The following is an 18,952-nucleotide window of genomic DNA, read 5'->3' on the forward strand; positions in this document are numbered from 1 at the left end:
AAAATCAGTAGGAGGAAGGAATTGATTAGATATGAGGAAAGGGAAGAATTGATGCTGCCCGGGCTGGGGATGTGGCTCAAGCGGTAGCGCGCTCGCCTGGCATGCGTGCGGCCCGGGTTCGATCCTCAGCACCACATACCAACAAAGATGTTGTGTCCGCCGAGAACTAAAAAATAAATATTAAAAAATTCTCTCTCTCTCTCTCCTCTCTCACTCTCTCTCAAAAAAAAAAAAAAAGAAAAAAAAAAAAAAAAAGAATTGATGCTGCCCATGTCTGGGGTGCCCAGTAGGGTATCTACAGAAGTAGGAAATGGCAGAGAGGAACAGATTTGGCCAGAAGTTTATACAAGAAGACTGACAGATACCCAAAGGGGGGTCTCCTCCAGGCACTTGGAGGTAAGAGTCTGGAGCCAGCCAGATGAAATGATGTGTGTTCTCAGCTACATGGGAGGCTGAAGTAGGAGGATGGCTTGAGTCCAGGAAGGAATATAGCAAGACCCCAGCTCAAAAAGAAAAGAAAAGATTTTGAAGGAGAACCAGCAGACTGGTGAATGAGATATCAAAAGATATCAGAATCCAGGTCCTTCTTTTTTACTTTTTTGCAGTGCAAGAGATTGAACCCAGCACCTTGTGCATGCTACTAAGTCCTTCTTATGGGGACTGTATCCGAAGTATTTGGAGGAACCCAGAGAGGTTTTTTGGACTGCAAGTGCCAGGCTGGGGTAGGAGTTTGTTCTGTTGGCAGTGGGGAGTCATGGAGAGAACTGTCTTTAAGACTGAGCTCCTGTCCCATGACACAGGCCTCTTCTACAGAGACCCTGCCTAAGTAGTCCGGCCTTGCCGAGGCCCTACTGTGAAGCCTCAACCAGTACCAGAATGTGGGGTATGTGCACGTGTTGTGCAATATGGGAAAGGGAGCAGGAAGGCTGTATGAGCAAAGACTGGGGGCAAGCAGGGGTCTGCCTTAATCAGATAAGGTGAAAGAGGGGGAGTTAATTAGGCTCCAGCTCTTCCCTACCACCTGGTCCCTGGGTGTTCATTCATTCTCTTAACCCCACTTACCACTGTGCCTCTCCTGCTTTATTCCTATCCTGTCACCTCCACTCCAGGAGCACGTGTGTGACTTAAACACACACACACACACACACACACACACACACACAGTTGCTTGCAAATGCACACACCACCCCCCATTGGGCATCAGGCTGCTAAGTGGGGTGTGAAATACAATTTCCAAGAGTGCTGGCGTCTGCTCATTAAACACTTCCCTTTGCAGCTCCCTAGTGCCTCTTACAACCTGGCCTTTGACACCCCCCTGTCCCCTCCCCCCTTTAAAGGGACCACCTTTACACAGAGGGGAAGTATTTTCCGTATAGGGTAAGCTCTAATTTGAGCTTGAGCCTTTACTTGCTCTGCTGTGTTCTGCCCCCCAGTGAAAGCTCAAAAGAGCCCTCTGCCCAGACAAGCCCAGGAAGGACTCAGTCCGCCCTCCCACAGCTCTGATCCGCCAGGCCTGGGGGGTGGTTGGGGAGAGACAACCTCTTCTCCCCACCCCCCAACAGCCATGGTGACAGCTGCGGTTACAGGCAACAGCACTAGGTTCTTGGCCTCCCTCACTGAACCTCTGATTGTGACAGGGGGAGGGGACTGGACAGTGGTCCCAGCATGGGCGGTCTGGAGGGAGCCAGAGGATAGAAAGCTCTGGGCGCCCAGCCCCACCCCAACTCCCTGGGACTTGGCTTGGCTAGGCCTCCACATCTGGCAACAGAAACTTGAGCTTCAAGCGTGTCATCTTCATAAGACAACAGCTCTGTCTCCAAAACACTTTCCCATATGTTTGCTTCCAGCCCTGAGAAGACGGGTGGGGCAGGATAATTAACCCTGATTTGCAGATGGAGAAATGCGGCTCAATTCTGGGATTTGGGAGCAAGATTCTGGGAGCAGGAGCTAGTGATGACGTGAAAGTGGGAACAGAGGAGCCACTTCCTAGAGAAAGGCCAAGCCTAAGAGGAGGGCAGAGGAGGGGGGTATACTTCTCTTCTTCTCCACCCTACCCCCAAGCAAGCAGGAGAAAGACCCCTGCAGAAACTTGGCACCCACATTGCTAGGATGATGGTAATAATGAAGACATTAGCCAACATTTGTTGAATACTTAATATGCACAATGTTCTGACTTAAGTGTTTCACATATCATATCTCATTCCTCACAACAAGCCTGTGCTATTATGACTTCCACTTTATAAGTGAGAAAACTGGTTTTGGGGCCCTGTCCTTTTCAGGTCATGTCTCTATAAGGAGGTTGAACCCAAAACTATATAGGCTTCTTCCCACAATGAGGGTCCTAAAATTCAACCCAGGGAGGAATATGTACCTCCACTGCTGATCATTAGATTAGAACAATGCCTGACTAGCACTGTTGCCCCAGGTTGGTCAGGGACAGAGGGATACCAGAGAGACAGAGATGGATGGGAGGAGGTACACAGGACCAATCATGGGATTCTGGGAAATGGGCTCCCAGAACTTATTTCTGAGCCTCAGATGGGTGCTTGGAGGAGCCCTGCTCACAGTCCTATCTCCACACTCTAGCAGGGTCCCCGAGCTCATGGTTTTGAATGTTTCAGGTCAGATGGCAGAAGGACGACATGGACCACAACCTTAACTTCTTTTCTGTGTCATCTGATGGCAGGATCGTGTCTTGGACACTTGTGAAGGTAGTCTCTTTCTCAGAGAGGGTCTTGCAGGGGCGGATGGAGACTTGGGGGAGCCAAATGGCAAAGGATATCCCCCCTGGTCCTGCTGATCCACCCCAACATGTATGCTCTCCCTCAACCCCTCTGTGAATACAGAGTGAGCTGGTTCACACAGATGTCATCAAGCTGAAGGTGGAGGGCAGCACCACGGAAGTTCCTGAGGGGCTGCAGCTACACACAGTGGGTAGGAACCCCCTTCAGGCCTGGCTAGCCATTCAGGCCCCCTAAGAGTCAGTGAGGGTGGCCCTCTCCTTCTCAACACTCTCTCCCCAATTTGTGCTGAGCCCAGACAGGAGATAACAGGAAAGCCTGAAGCTGTCAGCTTAGCCCTTGGCCATTTGCAGACCCTTCCTATTTACACAGGTCCCTTCTGAGTTTTAAGACCCTGTTCTTGTTTATGCAGATCAGGTGCTGTTATGCAGATCCATCCCTGTTTATGCAGATCAGGGCCCTGTTTACCCAGATCCTGTCCCTGTTTACTCAATTCCCACCCTGTTTATGCAGACTATATCCCTGTTTGCACAGACCATGTCCCTGTTTGCAGACCTGGTCCCTGTTTACCCTGACCCTGACCCTGTTTAACTCAATCCTTGCCTTGTTTACCCAGGCCCCCATTCCTGTCTACAGAATTCCTGGCCCCTTTGCAGAGTTCTAACTGCCTGGGACAAACAGGCCAGAGAACCGGTTTCTGTTTGCCTGGCCTAGTCCCAGCCCTCACAGGGGCCCAGGTTCAATCTGTCCCTCACAGAGCCCTTTTGCTGAGCAGGGGCGGTGCTGGGGAGCTCCTTCTCAGGACTGAACTAAGGCTGTTCCCTCTTCTCTTAAGGCTGTGGTACCGCCTTTGACTTCCACAAAGAGATCAACTACATGTTCCTAGTGGGCACAGAGGAAGGGAAAATCTACAAGGTGAGGCATCACTGCCCATGGCAGCACCTCTCAGGGCCACTTGGCCCTGAGCACCTGGGGAATTTAAAGCACTCAGCAAATCCTGTCTGACAGATTTTAGTGATGCTCATCAGTTCTGGAAGGCTTCTTGGGGGAAGACAATGCATTTCTTGATCAGCTTGGATGGGAAGAAGGACTAAATGCAAGAAAGGGGATGAAGAATCTAGAGGGTGACTTTAGTCCAGCCTAGCTTCTTTCCCTTTGGGCTTTTCCTTTCTTCCTGGGAGTGGAGCAGGGGTGGGATTGGGGGCTGGGGAAGTTGAAACATTCTGGGCAAACTTCCTGGAGGAGATCTGAATTTGAACTGGACTTTGAAGGCCAGGCAACAAGCAAATTGATCTCAGAATATCGGGTGCATCCCTACCGGCAGGACACAACCTCACAGTTGGTGTCTGCAGTGTCTCAGTGTTAGTAGGTGAACATCCCTCTGAACCTCCATCGTCCAGAAATAGCTCCGCTGCAAGCTTTTCTTAGGCTCAGAGACTCAGAATGTTAATTACAGGCAGCCTCCCGGGAGCCCCTGAGGCCCAGCCAGAGCTGGTCTGAATGCAAAAGAGGTCCCCACCCCCTCTCCACCCCTGCCGTTGGCAGCCCCAGAGAGGCAGAAGGGAAGGGGAGACCAGTTAGTCACTCTATCTCCTGGAGGGAGGGGGAGAGAGAGGATCGCAGGCTAAGGCAAGAAACTGAATGGAAAATCTGGGGATCCTGAGTCTACTCCTGGCTCTGCACCTGCTCTAATCTGTACACGGTGGGATGTTTCTCACTGTTACTAGGGTAATGTGTGCTGCAGTGGACCCAGGGCTCCATCTGTCCTGTGCACAGGTCCTGGTCTGGAGAAATCCAAAGCCTGAGACCTGCTTTGTCCTGACACAGGGACAGGAGACCTTTTCTAAATGGCCTAGAGTCCCCAGGGGTCAGCCGCTAAGCAGCCTACAGCACTTTCCTTCACCCTCCAGGAAGGCTCCCCTGTCCTCCTGAACCCCCAACCCCTAAGTGCTCCTTTCTTTCTGGGTGTGTGGAGGGTGGGAAGAGTAGCCAGCAACTTGGCCCCAACAACGTGGAGTAAAGAGGAGGCTTCAGTTCTGGTCCTCCATGGCCCCTAAGGAGGCTGTGGCTGCTGGCTTTTATCTCAGTGTTGACTCCTGATCTCTCCTTACTCCCCACCAGTGCTCTAAATCCTATTCCAGCCAATTCCTCGACACCTATGATGCCCACAATATGGCAGTGGATGCTGTGACCTGGAACCCATACCACGCCAAGGTCTTCATGTCCTGCAGCTCTGACTGGACAGTGAAGATCTGGGACCACACCATCAAGTGAGGGGCCTGCCCCTGGACCTGCCCTGCCTTGGGCCCCTCCCCTGGGCTCTGGCATTATAAGCCCTGTGTCATGGAGTTCACCCCTCCACTACTGCAGGACCCCTATGTTCATCTATGACCTGAACTCAGCTGTGGGTGATGTGGCCTGGTCACCATACTCTTCCACTGTGTTTGCAGCAGTCACTACAGATGGAAAGGTGAGTGGCCCCTTCCTGACTCTGCTGAGCCCCTACTGAAGATCAGGTGAAGTATATCAGGGTCTCCCTCCTGGAGAGCCCACTCCATGCCCAGGTCAGTAGGGAAAAGTGGGACATAAGGACTGTGCATTCTCAAGGGCCAAGGCATCCAAGGTCCGGCCAAAAAAGAGACTCATTCATCATAGGAGACCTCAAGGAGGGAATGAGGCTGTTTATATCAGAGGAGATGAGATGATGCCATCTACCAATTCTCTTCTCTTGAGTTCCCTGGGGAGGGAGCTAGAGGGTTGCAGGGGCCAGCTCTAGCTAAAGAAAAATTTATGAGCCAGAACTGATCTGTGACTGAAATAGTGTCTATAAGTAGAGAGTCCCCTCTCTCTGGAAATGTGCAAGCTGATGCTAAGAAGAGGCTTCAGTGGGGCAAAATGGGAGAGGTCTATTCAATTTTGAGAATTAGCAAAAGTTCAGAAACGTTTTGTGAGCACAACCTCTTTTCCTTACAGATTTTGATATAAACTAAAAGAAATGCTGCCCCCACGGAAAGAATATAGTGATTAAGGCGTCACCCTAAAGTTAGTTCATCATCTATATCCTGAGCAGATGTTTACTAAGGGCCAACTCTGGTGCCCAGCTGTAGGCTAGACCTAGTGATTCAGGTACTTGCCCTTATGGAGCTTACATTCTAGTGAAAGGAGAGAGACAAAAGCAACATCACCAAAAATTTCCATAATGTTAAGGGCAGAGAATTAAAATTAGGGGGCTAGAGGGTAATGTGCTAACAAATGTTTATAACAACATTATTTGTAATAACCAAAGAATGAAATAAGCCAGCATTCATCAGCTGATGAATGAATAAACAAAATCTACTGTATGTGTGAAAGAATTATTCTTCCGTAACTCCAAGGAATGACATACTCAGACATACATCATGGAAGAACCTTGAAAACTCTAAGTAAAATAACCCAGACATAAAAGGACAAATATTTTATGTTTCCATTTATATGATATGCCCATAATAGATTTGCCTAGTATATTCAAAATAGGTAAATCTATAGAAATGGAAAGTAGATTTGTGGTTACCCAGGATTGGGGAATTAGGGAAAATTGGGAGTGACTGCTCCTAGGTACAAAAGTTTTCTGGGGGGTGATGAAAACATTCCAAAAATCAGTTGTGATGATGGTTATATAACTGTGAATATACTAAAAACCAAGAATTGCATATTTTAAATGAATGAATTTTATAGTATGTGAATTATATATCAATAAAGCTGTTAAAATAAAAAAGAGAAGAAAAGGATTGTATGGCTTCTTGAGTGATCAGGAAAGGCTTCTTGGAAGAGGTGATATTCAGGCTGAATGACAAGGAGCCAACTGAGTGACAAGATAGGTTGAATGACAAGATGGGGTGGAGAAATCATCACCCTAAGCAAATGCTGGCACAAACCCTAAGGTAGGAATGAGCTTGAGGGGCTTCAAGGACAGGGAGGCAAGTGGGGCTGGTGTGTAGTGAGCAAAGCAGGGAGAGCCCCTGAGAGTGAGGTGGGGGCTAGAGAAAGGGATCTGGATTTTATTTATAGTGCCAAGGAGACTCTGGAAAGATTTTAAGTTTTTTAAAGGGAAGTCTGGCTGCTGCATGGAGGAGGGATTGTAGAAGGGCAAGAGTTTTAAAGGAAGGGGCCAGTTAGGAGACTGCCACAGTTGTTTAGGCAGGAGTTGATAGTGGGTTGGTCTTAGGTTGTGGCAAAGATAACATCAAACATTTATTGGATACCTGTATGTCAAGCACCATCTGAGTATTTGACATCTGTAACTGGTATATAAACCCTGGCTCTGCCACTCACTAGTAAGTTAGCCTCCTAAGAGCTTCTAACACCTCATTTATAAAATATGGATAATAGAACCACCTTATAGCGTGGTTGTGAGAAGTACGATTAGATGTTGCAGCCTTGTGACATGTGTGCCGAGTCTGATAAATGGTAGCTGCTATTCTTATTTTTTTACTTTCTATTTTTTTGTAGTTATAGATGGACGTCATGCCTTTATTTTATTTGTTTGCTTTTATATGGTGCTAAGGATTGAACCCAGTGCCTCACGCTAGGCAAGCGCTCTGCCACTGAGCCACAGCCCCAGACCAGTAGCTGCTATTATTGTTGATTCTGTATAGACTTAAAATTTCTTCTAATTTTTTAAAAATTCTCACTCCCTCAACCACAAAAAAAAAAACATAAATAAAGAATAAAATTCCCTCTCCCACAGCCTCCAGCTCTAGTGTGCTAACATTAGCCTTCTGTAGTCTCCCCAGAAATATCAGGGTAGTTCCTGTGGGGTGAGGGACAGGAGCCTTATCACTCCTGAGTGTGCTGACACCAGCCCCTCCATAGGCCCATGTGTTTGACTTGGCTGTCAACAAGTATGAGGCCATCTGTAACCAGCCGGTGGTGGCCAAAAAGAAGAACAAGATCACCCACGTGCAGTTCAACCCCATCTATCCCATCATCATCATTGGCGATGACCGAGGGCATGTTACCTGTCTTAAGCTCTCACCCAACTTGCGCAAGATGCCAAAGGTAGGGGGTCTGGGAGTTTGGGCTGCTACAAGAGATGAGGATGGTGGGGAGGAGCCAAAGGGGAGTAGCCACCAGTGACCCCAGGGTAAGGATGGTCCCATTGCATGAATGAGGCACAGAGGAGGAGAATTGGTTATGAGGAAACAGGTCGGTTTTGACCTACTGCATCTGAGCTCCCTGTTGGGCCAGGGGGAGATACCCAGTGAGCACGTTGGCTTGAGCCTAGGGCTTGAGTGAGGGCATCACTGGGCATCCTTTACTGGGATGCTGTGGATGTGACAGGTCACCAAGGCAGGGAACTGGAGGTTTAGCCAGTGCTTCATAGCTGGGCTTACACAGAGCTTCAGCTCCAGTGTCCCTCAGCTGGAAGCTGTGGGTCTAAACAGGGAAGGAGGAAATGAGCCATGAAGAGGGTAACTAGGTCAGCAGTTAATGCAGTCCTCCTTTTTAGCTCTGGTTTCTTTTTCTGGGGTCTCTAATGGTCAGGAGCCACTGCCCAGAACCCAAGAGCCACAAATATAGGCCATGGGGCCCAGAGCCATGACCTAAAAGTCTAAACTGACTCCAAATTTAGACTTAAGAACCCAGACTTTTGCCCCAGGCCTTAAAGTCCAGAGCCCTAGGAACCAACTTAAAAATTCAGAGAACTTAAAAATTCAAGAACCCAGAGCCCAGTCCTGCCCATTCATGTACAGAGTGGAGATGATTCTTTGCTTTCTTCCAGGTTCTGGGCTAGAGTTAGGGTTGAACCAAGTTGCCCTGATTAATGTACCTGTTGGTTGCAACCTGAGGCCTTTACTGCAGTTTGAGGCAGAAGCAGAGACTCTCAGCCACTGGACTTCTTCCCTCTGCCTCTACCCAGACAGGGTCCACTGTACCATCCCTCTGGCACTGGCTTGGTCTATTCCCCACCATGGCCAGGGAGGCAAGGGCTGAGTGTGGCCTGGCCTGTAATTGTAGCCAGCTGGGGGAGGGGGTAGACTTGGCTATAAATACTCTGAAGGCTGCTAAGCGCCTGCAGCTGTGGCCCAGAGGCTGTGGTGGGCTTTTAGGGGTGGGGGGAGTCAGGCGTGGTCTGAATCTCTTTGCTGAGCCCTCGGGAGGGGGAAGGAGGGAAGAAGGCAGCACAATTTGTGGAACAGACACAATCTGTTCTTAATTTAATGAGGAGAGAGGGGAAGGTTTAAGCCGGGAGAGCTGGACAGCCCTCTGGGAGAATGATGGTCACCCTTTGGGGGAGAGGCACAGCAATGACACCATGAGAATGGTAGATATGCTCTGATCTGGGGAGGCAAGAATCTCGCACAGGTAGATATGCTCTACCTGCTCTGATCCGGGGAGGCAAGAATCTCCCACAGTTCCAATTTCCCACAGAATAAGGATCAGTCATGATTGTGAGAGCTGGGATCTGTGTATTTGGGAACTCATCCCTGAGGACCTGAGCAGGGGACAGTGGGTGCTAGTATTGGATGAGTTAGAGATTCCTGTGAAATTGCTATCTGATCCTATCAGCAGTCAAGAGATTTATACAAAAGGAAGTCCTGTGGGCATCCTTACTGCCCCTCCACTGTGAAATGCAGACTATCTACCCTTCACAAGAGGGCTTTACCACAGAAGCTCAGGCTTCTCTGCACAGGGAGCTTCCTGTGATTGCTGTCAGAGGTCAAAGACTATCTTACCTCAACTACTGTGTAGATGGTAAACTGAAGCCCAGAAAAGCAAGGGACTTGCCCAAAGTCATAAAGGATGTTAATGACAGAATTGGAATAAAAAACCAGGTTCCCTAAATCCCAGGGGATGGGGTGAGGCCAAGAAGAGAACAAGAACTTAATTTGGGAGGGAGAGTAGGAAGAGAGGAAAAGATTTCTTTGTCACCTGCCTCAAGAGTATAGAGGTGAGGTGGGTAATGGCAAAGGCATCAGGCTGTAAGGGGCTGGGGAGACAGATTTGGGAACAGCTGCAAGGGTCAAACCAAGAGGAAATTTGAGCTCTGCGTGGTGTCAGCAGCAGGGATGGGCCAAGTAAGGGGCCTACTGGCCCTATACTCTCCTCCTACCTTAAAGCCCAGGCCACATCCAGGTTGGGCCTCAGCAGGCAAAGCTGGGGCATGTGCCAGTGAGTAGTGGCACAGGTGGCTAAGAGGGTAGGGAAGGCAGGAAACGGCAGCTGCCCAGCCTGCCCCAGCATAGCCCACATCCCACTGTCTGGAAAGTAGGGAAAATGTAACTGGTATGATCTGCCAAAGAGTTCTTGGGGTCTTCAAGCAACACATACCCCAGTGTCCCAACTCCCTTTTTCTCAGGGCCCAACTTACCATTAGAAGCATTATGTGCTCTGTGGGGGGTGCAGGAAGGGGACGACAACAGTCATAAGCTCAGGATCTTCTCTTTTGAGGGACAGTCCCAGTCAATGACATCTGGAGTCACATGGGATATGCCACCTGCCCTCAGGGTCTCCTGATAACTTTCTCCCACCCTGGGTATATCTGACACAGTAGGTCTGGCTCCAAATGACACCTTACCCTCAACCAGACCTAAAAGTATTGACTTAGAGCATTAGATGAGGACACCTGTGGGCTTGTCCTCTTCCCTCTCCCTACTAAACCCATACCTATTTTTTATTTATTTTTTTAGTTTTCGGTGGATACAACATCTTTATTTTATTTGTATATGGTGCTGAGGATCAAACCCAGCACCCCGTGCATGCAGGCAAGCATGCTGCCGCTTAAGCCACATCCCCAGCCCAACACATACCTATTATATCCTTAAAAGGTCTGTCTTTCCTGTGGAAAATGTGGTTCCAACAATCAGAACCTCCTCCCGGGAGTTAAAGATCTCCTTGGTCTGAATGGGGATGGACACTTTCTCCCATTTCTGCCAGCTTCAAACTCAGAGAATTCTAGCTGAGATTCAGAGCCAGAACCAATGCCTTCTTACAGGCCCTCAGCTGGGCCTATGGGTCACTTAACCTGAGTCGGGGAAGGCTCATGTGGGAGTTGGGGACAGTGGAAATCTAGAATTTACTGGGCAGAGGAGGAGTAGGGCATTGCTGCGGCAGGTTGGACAAAGGAGTCACCCAGAGAGAGACAACTCATTTCTCACCATTCTTCCCCCATGGACATATCCCCTTTCCCCAGGAAAAGAAGGGCCAGGAAGTACAGAAGGGTCCAGCTGTGGAGATCGCAAAATTGGACAAACTGCTGAACCTGGTGAGAGAAGTGAAAACCTAAGGGCCTAGTCTCAATCCCTGACCCATTTCTTGCAGTCCTTGGGCTGGGTACCAGGGTGCCTATGCACCCAGCATACATGATTCTGCCCCTGATCGGGTCTCAGTATTTGCAGTTCTCATTCTGCTTCTGAAGGTCCTAGCACATTACTTCAGGATTTGACCCTTAACCACCATGACCCTCCTCTTACTGTGCAAAAATAAATCTGTCTGGAAGTTCATCCCATGCCTTTAATTTTGCTACCACAGGGCCCCCAGGAAGAGAAGAATCTCAAAGTAGAGCCATAGTTCCATTTATTATCCAGCAAACAGTGGGAGGACCAGGGGAGGAGCCCACCCTGGACACCCTCCCATTATTGCCATGGGTTCCAATTTGCTTTCCCAACCTAGAGGGCCCAAAGGTGCTGAACCTAGCGAAAGGGTAAATCCAGCCCTTGGCCCTTGGGATGGAGCAGAGTTCAGATGGCCCTGGCCCTAGCACCAACTCCTGAACCCCCACCCCAGGCCTGTCTCTCTAGGGCCACCAGAGCCTCTCTTGGAGCCAGGCTGGCTAGACTCTGGGCTTCTGGGTCCAGCTGTAAACAAGCTGAACTCCAAGTTCTGGACCCCAGGCTGGCTGAACTCTGGAATCCTGATACCAGGATCTGAGTGGGGTAGACTTAGGTCCCAGGCTCCAGGGTAGGTCAAGGGCCTTCAGGGCTGCAGCAGGTAGCTGCCTTCATGGCTAGGCTTCTGGGGTGGTGGTGCCTTCTCAGGACAGGGGCCAGGGCTGGAATTAGGACTGGATTCAGAAAGAGAATCAACGTCGGCAGAACGAGAGTGGCAGGCCCAGCAGAGAATGACCCAAAGCAGCAGCAGCAAGAAGCCTACGAGGCCGTTGCAGACGATGGCGATGAGGGCCCCCTGGGAGATGGCTGCCCCCATGACGGGCAGTACCCTCAAATCAGTACAGACAGCGGAGCTGCCTCAATGGCAAGGCCCATGCCGAGGAGGAACTCCAATACGGCCGCTTTCCAAGGAGGCTGTCCTGTCTGCTCACTCAGTGTTTCCTGAGCAGTGGAGATGCCCACCTGCAGTCCTGAGCCTGGGGGCATAGAGCAAATAAGAGGGTGATGAGGAAGGAGAGGTGGGAGGGGCCCAGGCCAAGAGCTCCCCTCCCACATCTCTGACCTCCCTGGCAGAAAACCTTGGGTCCCATAAGGCTCAAAGACCTCACAGAGCCAACACCCCCATCCTCAGGCCTGGCTCTGGGCACCTGGTTGCTGGTGTAGCAGAGTGGAGAAGCTGGAGTAGGCATACCTCATTCTAAGAGGTGGTAGACACTGACTGGCCCTTCCCACCAAGCTTCCAGCCCTCAAAGGTACCCCACCAGTGGGTGGGACTAAGAGTCCTAGGCCCAGAATGAAGGGGACTGTGACCAGCTTTAGTGTGGTCAGGGCACCTCCTCTCAAGACTGCAGCCAGCCAGCCCAGGAGACCTGCAGAGGCGCCAGCTCACACAGAGGGAACTTTGTGGAGGCCCTGGCAGGCATGTGTGGGTTCTGTGTCTCCAAGGCTTTGTACCTAGGTGTGCCTCTCCATGGGACTTGTCTCTTTATGTCAGGTGTGTGTGTCTGGGTGTGTGGTTTTCCTACAGTTCCCCTGCTAGATAGGTGTCTCTCCTCTGCATACCTATATCTGGGATTGTGTGTGGCTGCCTGTCTCTGGGTAGCTCTCTTCACATCGGTGTGTCCCCATCTCTGAATGTCTGAGTGTCTCCTTTCTCTCCCAATCTGTTTCTGAGTATCTCTCTATCAGTCCCTGTGTGTGCCACTCTCTCTTCCCGGCTGTATCCCTCTGTCCTCGTGAACGTGTCTCTTTCCCTTCTTCGTGGGATCTGTCTTGGTGGTCTGTGCGTCTTCCGTGTGTCTCTCTTTGTGTCTGTCTCTCCTAGGGGCTGTGTCTCTTCCTCTCAGTCTCGGTTCTCTGCCCCGGTGCCCGCTGGGGGGGAGCCCCCCCTTACCTGAGTTGAGCCCGGTGCGCGCCCGCGGGAGAGTCCGGGGCAGCGGGATGCTCAGCGCAGATTAAGGCTCGGGAGCCTGCGGGCGGGGGGCGGCGGGCGGCTGGCAGGGACGACGTCCACTCCCCCGGCCCTCCCCCTTGGCCGCGCAGCCTCCGCCGGCCGCTCCCGCCGCGGCGCGACCGGGGCGGCCTCTGCCGCGGGCGGTCTGCGGCGAGCCGGCACCTCCTCCCCCTGGGGCGGCGCCTCCTCCGCGGCCCCGGCCGCTAGCTGACTCGCTCGGCGGCGCTCGGGCGGCGGCAGCGGGAGCTGCGCGGAGTTCGGCTGGGCTCGGCTGCGTTCGGCTGGGCTCGGTTTCGGCCGGCTGCAGTCGGCTAAGCTCGGCCGAGCTCGGCCGGCAGCAAAAACAGCGAAGGACCCCGCCTCCTGGGTGGCCGGCTGCCGGCAGCCCGCCGGGGGCGGAATCATCTCCACACCGCTGCCGCCGTTCAATTGGCTGGCCTCACCAAGTTCCAGCGCCATTGGTCGTGCGCTAGGGTGGGACAGGACCGCCCCTGGTGCAGGCGGGAGGGGCAGGAGGCGGCAGGAGGGCTGAATGGGCTGCTTGGTCTTGATCTGGCCTGGAGAGGGTGTAGGGTCGGGGCGTGGTCCACCTTCTAGCAGGGATTTCTTGCACCTTCCACATCTGGAAGAGCAACATCTCAACATCTGAGAAAGGCCAAGGCCTCTACATGCCCTACACCAGAGGAGACGCGCCCCACCAACCACTGGGGAGAAGTCTGACCCTGTCATCCAGAAGGCCCTATGTCTCCACACCTGGGAGGACAGTGATCTAGGAGGCCCACTATGATACTACCCATACTCCCGCCTGAGTGTGGACCCTGCATCCTCAGAATAGAGTATTTGTACTTGGCCCTGCATTTGGTGGTCCTAGGAGGTGATGTGAAGATCTCTGGCAACACAGGTTCTTTGGATGCATTTACTGAGTTCCCAGCCAGGGTTGGTCTCAGGCTTATACTTTGCTGTGCCGTGAGGGAATCTAGGACAGAGGGGAGGGGAGTACCTAAAGAATTGCTTTGTCCTGGCTGGAATACTTTCAGGCCTGGTGGAAGTCCTGACTCTCCATCTTAGAAGGTCTCTTAAGAGGGAAGATAACTTGGATGAAGCAGCTAGGGAGACCTTCTTCTCCCAGTTCCTCACATGCCAGAGGTTATTATTTTTGGTGCTGGTGCTGGGGGCATATACTCTACTATTGAGCTCCCTCTCCTACCTCGGTGATTCTTAAGTGTTCTGATCTGGGCTCTCTTCTCATCTCACATATTCTTTGTGGGCAATCACATCCCTGAAGCTATATCTGGAATTCTAAACTCATAAACAAGTATCTACTGGAATCAGGTGCTGTTAATCCCTGGTTCTGCCACTTACTAACTTTGTGACCTTGGACAAGTTCCTTAACCTCAGCTTCCTTGTCTATAAAATGGTTATAGTGATAGCTACCTCTCGGGGTTGTTTTTCACTAATTAATTTATACCGAACCAGCCACTTCTCAGCAAATGTCAGCTGATGTAACCCCAACAACCAGGTAGCTAAAAGCTCCCTTTCTCCAGTGCCATGAAATTCACATAAGACCCCAACAAATTCAGGTACTGTCCTGAAGAGGAGAAAGGGAAGAACAAAATAGTGAAATACTGAGCCATTCAATGCTACTGAGCTAAAGACTGTCTAAAATAAATTTTGGACCTATGGAGTTTACCAGAATGGATTAATTTTAGTTTTCTCCCCTGTTACCCAGCAGGGTAAGAGCATTGTGAGGAAGATCAGATCAGTTACAGGAGAGAGAGGAGACATATCATTGTACATCTGAGTGTAATGTGAGTGAAGTTAGTGACCCAGCTGCAGGAGTTCACATTTTATCCTGAAAACCATGGGAAACCACTGAAGAATTTTGAGCAGAAGAGTAATGTGATCATATCCAGAAATTAGAAAGATGATTTGAGCTGCTGGATGGAAAGGGGTGTCAAAAGCCTTTGAGGGTGAAGGCAAGGAGTAAAAATGAGGGGCTGAAATGATGGGAATAGAAGTGAAGAGGTCAGGAGAACATTAAAGATATTTGGGATCTATAGATGGCAGAACTTAAGAGACTTAGAGACTAAGGGAGGAAAGAGGGAAGGAAAAGTCCTAGATAACTCTGGTTAGTGGCTGCAGATACTGGAATGCCATTTACTGTGAAGAAGAAGCAGTGAATTTCAGCAAGGGACTTGGTGGGGGTAGGGGAGGTGTTGATGAATTCAGTTTTGGAGACTGGTGGTAGTGGTATCTGCTACTGGTGCTTATTTTTGTATGTAGTTTACAAATTCCTCAAAGTACTATGATAGGCTCATGTTAGTTAGATATTTAACTTTGGACCAATCAAGGGATGACAACCAAATGACTAACATAGCTCTCATGATAACCCTGTGGACAGTGGGGGTGGGGTGGTTTCCAGGAGAAGAGGGATCATGAATAAGCAAAATGGCAGGTGTTCACTAGGGTCCAGCCTTTGTTTGCCCAACACATACACATCATTTTCTATATATATGATTCCAAAAATGTCCCCACCTATTGTTATAGATTAAATCTGGAATGTCCTCTCATGTATTGAAGGTCCTCTCATACATCTCATATATTAAAGGTTTGGTCCCCAGCTTGGTGCTGTAGGGAGGTGGGGCATGCCTGTGAAAGGAATTGTGGACTCTGGTCTCTTCTTCTTTCTCTCATCCTGGCCCTGAAGTGAGTGGCTTTGCTTTACCATGCACTGCCTGCCAATTGTGCTTGCCTCATCACAGGACCAAAAGCAACCAAGCCAACAGATCATGGACTGAAAGCTCCAAAACTGTGAGCCAAAACAAAGCTTTTCTCTTTATAAGTTAATTATCTCAGGTGTTTGTTACAGTAATGGAAAGCTGACTAACACATCTACATAATCTAACCATCCCCCTGTATGTATGCCAATAAATTCACCTTGTCTCCAATGAGGAGCAACTCAGTGACACATCCAGCTACTGCTTCAAGGAGGTTCTATTGTAGGACCATTGTTCTTTAAAAACAGGTTTTCTGGGTAATGGCCTGCTAGTTTGGTCTCCATGAGTTGTAACTATGGCTTCTAATAATCCCAATACCTTTTAACTGTCAGAAATTGAAGCTGGTACCCAACCTGCTTCTTACCTATATATCAATCAGGATTCACGAGGTAGCGCAGTCATTACAAACAACCCCCCAAATCTTACTGGATTCAAACAACAAAGATATATTTCTTGCTCATTCAATAGTTCAGCAGGTGGGGGTAGGTTGTTAGTTTTGCTCACTTGGTCGTTGAAGGATATCTTTAAACCAATCCCTTACCACCACACACATACACACAAAAAGTCCTGATGTTTAGAAATGGGAGAAATAGAGAATAAAATGTAGTAAAAAGGAAACACTGTGTATTGGTCACTAATCCAAAGCATTATCATGGATAATAATGAAAATGATAGCACTAGAAAACCTCATGTATCCGTTAACTTCAAATCTTTGGCTGTGTCATCAATCTGGTTGCCTCAGGTTTTGCCCACCTTGAAGAGATCCCTTATCCAATGTTCTGAGAGGACCATGGCGGAAGAATTTTTTGTGGGGGCACTGTACTGATTAACATCACACTTTTGGGGGTAACTTAGGGTTTGTTCTGGGATTGAGCAATCATAGATTTCTGCATCGATGAGGATTAGGGTTGAGACTTTTTTTTTTCTCCCTAGGTGATACAATTCTTTGTGGGGGTTTTGTTTGTGTATTTGTGCTGGAGATGCAACCCACAGCCTGGTTCATGATACAGTTCTCTTAAAACCCTTATCAGCTGCCTATCAATTTTATTTTGGGGATTTTATTTGCTAATAACATATTTTACTGATTCTAAAGGACTTTTTTTTTCAGCTTAAATAACTCTGAAAAAATTTGCTTTTCAACTAATGGCATATAATAGTTTTTTAGCCTCTTTTTTTCTTGTGAGTTCACAAAATAACTTGCCTCTTGTAATTGATGGAATCTGAGATTTATTAAGTATAGTTATTTTGTCAGTCAGGGTCCTTTTTCACAAATAATAGAATCTTCTGTGGATAGTTGAAGCAGAAAAGGGATTTGTTAAACGAGATTATTTAACTCAGAATTGCTAGGAGGGCTGGGGAAATAGACTTGAAGCTAGCTTCTAGGAATAACACCCAAACCACACTATACAATCTGAGGAGGAAATCACAGCCACTGCTATTCTGAATACTGAGTACCAAAAGTTCAATTTGACTGCCAATTTTACAAGCTCTATGACACCTCTGTGGTAGGAACTCATTATTGTAGCCACTGGAAGACCATCACTGTTGCCACTATCACCCACAAAGCTGGACACCTGTGTTACTATCAGCAACAGCAGAGATTGAAGCTGGTGTCCAACCTGCTTCTTACCTATATACCAATCAGGATTCACGAGGTAGCACAGTCATTACAAACAACCCCCCAAATCTTACTGGATTCAAACAACAAAGATATATTTCTAGCTCATTCAATAGTTCAGCAGGTGGGGGTAGGTTGTTAGTTTTGCTCACTTGGTTGCTGAAGGATACAAGCTGTTGGAGGCCCCACCTTCTTATGATGATGTTGTCTTCTTGACATTAGTTTCATGGTTTGCTGTGGCAGGAGAAAGGAGTGAAGAAAAGCTTACACTGGATTTTGCCCACATTGCATTGATCAAAACAAATCTTGTGGTCATACCTAATATCAAGGGACACAGGAAGTACCATCTTCCTGGTGCTCTGAAGGAGTAAGAACCAAAGATACTGATGAACTTGGAATGATTTCTATCTCACTTATATTGTTCATTTCCACATGGAAGTCTCACAGGTGAAGAATCTTGCCTGTAAATAAGTTGCAAGGAATGCTGGGCATCTTATTTCTGACTTCTATACTTAGGAGGCAGGATTTTTAAATGAGGGTTTTCCTACACAGAAAAACTATTTAAAAGGTAAAGGACTTCCATGAGTATAGCAGACTTCTACTACCATAATCAACCCCCAAATTTTGTCGAATCATGCTTTCTGAACCTCCAAGAAGATCTAAGGCCTGAGCAGATTTTTGAAGTTTCTCTTTTTCATAGTACTAGTTCTGGGAGCTCTTTCAATACCTCTGATTATGCCTTATGGCTTAATGGGAAATTAGAGGCTGGAGTGCTAGGGTTGAAAGCCTTTCTTTTTCATCCTACCCTGAATGATGCTTTTATTTTTTTATGGGGGGGAGGACCAGGGATTGAACTTAGGGGTAGTTAGCCATTGAACCACATCCCCAGACCTTTTTCTGTTTTATTTTGAGACAGAGTCTCGCTAACTTGTTTAAGCCCTCACTAAGTTGCTGAGGCTGGCTTTGAACTTGCAATCTTCCTGTCTCAGTCTTCCAAGCTGCTGGAATTATAGGCATGTGCCACTGTGCCCACCCCGAATGATGCTCTTGTCTCATCTCATCCCAGTCAATGCTCTTTACAATGAGAGGCATCAGGGAAGGGATGATAAGAAGGCTTCCCAATCCTCTAAGTCTTCTTCCAGTGTATCTCCATCCTGATTGCTGGATCTGAGTTTCCTAATCAGGGTATTAGCATTAGAGAGTAGCAAATAACAGCTTCTGAAGTTCAGTAAGGCACATAATTATCTAATTCCTGGTAACACTAGGTCAAGAAGAAACAGATATTCTTCTCCAAGTTAAATGCATATTCTGTTTTCTCCTAACTTCATGCAGACTACCGTTTTTGAGTTACTCGTCTTATCATCTTCAAGTGCTCCAGCTCCAGTTGGCACACAATCTAAGACAAGGGACAGTGGGAAGTAGTTCAACTAATTGCTTTGCTACAACATGAAAAGGACTTTCAGATTTCAGACTGGTATTAGAAGATCCTAACA

General features: G+C 48.7%; 2 protein-coding genes across 2 annotated transcripts in view; one reads left to right on the top strand and one right to left on the bottom strand.

Moving 5' to 3' along the window:
• Window positions 1-11,007, top strand: part of Dnai1 (dynein axonemal intermediate chain 1) — a 62,289-nt gene extending 51,282 nt beyond the window's left edge. The window contains exons 14-20 of the mRNA XM_026387872.2: window positions 2,622-2,711; window positions 2,847-2,934; window positions 3,577-3,656; window positions 4,863-5,011; window positions 5,112-5,211; window positions 7,593-7,778; window positions 10,915-11,007. Coding sequence (XP_026243657.2) covers window positions 2,622-2,711; window positions 2,847-2,934; window positions 3,577-3,656; window positions 4,863-5,011; window positions 5,112-5,211; window positions 7,593-7,778; window positions 10,915-11,007 — 786 coding nt within the window. The remainder of the gene's footprint in view (window positions 1-2,621; window positions 2,712-2,846; window positions 2,935-3,576; window positions 3,657-4,862; window positions 5,012-5,111; window positions 5,212-7,592; window positions 7,779-10,914) is intronic.
• Window positions 11,008-11,292: 285 nt separating this feature from the next.
• On the bottom strand, window positions 11,293-13,183 carry Enho (energy homeostasis associated). The gene is made up of 2 exons (XM_026387951.2): window positions 13,005-13,183; window positions 11,293-12,087 (listed from the first exon to the last, which is right to left on the bottom strand). Exon 2 carries the CDS (start codon window positions 11,925-11,927, stop codon window positions 11,697-11,699), a length of 231 nt encoding a protein of 76 aa, XP_026243736.1. The 5' UTR covers window positions 11,928-12,087; window positions 13,005-13,183; the 3' UTR covers window positions 11,293-11,696.
• Between the last annotated feature and the right edge of the window lie 5,769 nt (window positions 13,184-18,952).

Source organism: Urocitellus parryii, chromosome 4 (genome assembly GCF_045843805.1).
Source record: "Urocitellus parryii isolate mUroPar1 chromosome 4, mUroPar1.hap1, whole genome shotgun sequence".
Classification (NCBI taxonomy): Eukaryota; Metazoa; Chordata; class Mammalia; order Rodentia; family Sciuridae; genus Urocitellus; species Urocitellus parryii.

Bases quoted from the DNA above. Each gene is read 5' to 3' on its own strand.
- Enho (XM_026387951.2), bottom strand. From the start codon at position 11,927: ATGGGGGCAGCCATCTCCCAGGGGGCCCTCATCGCCATCGTCTGCAAC.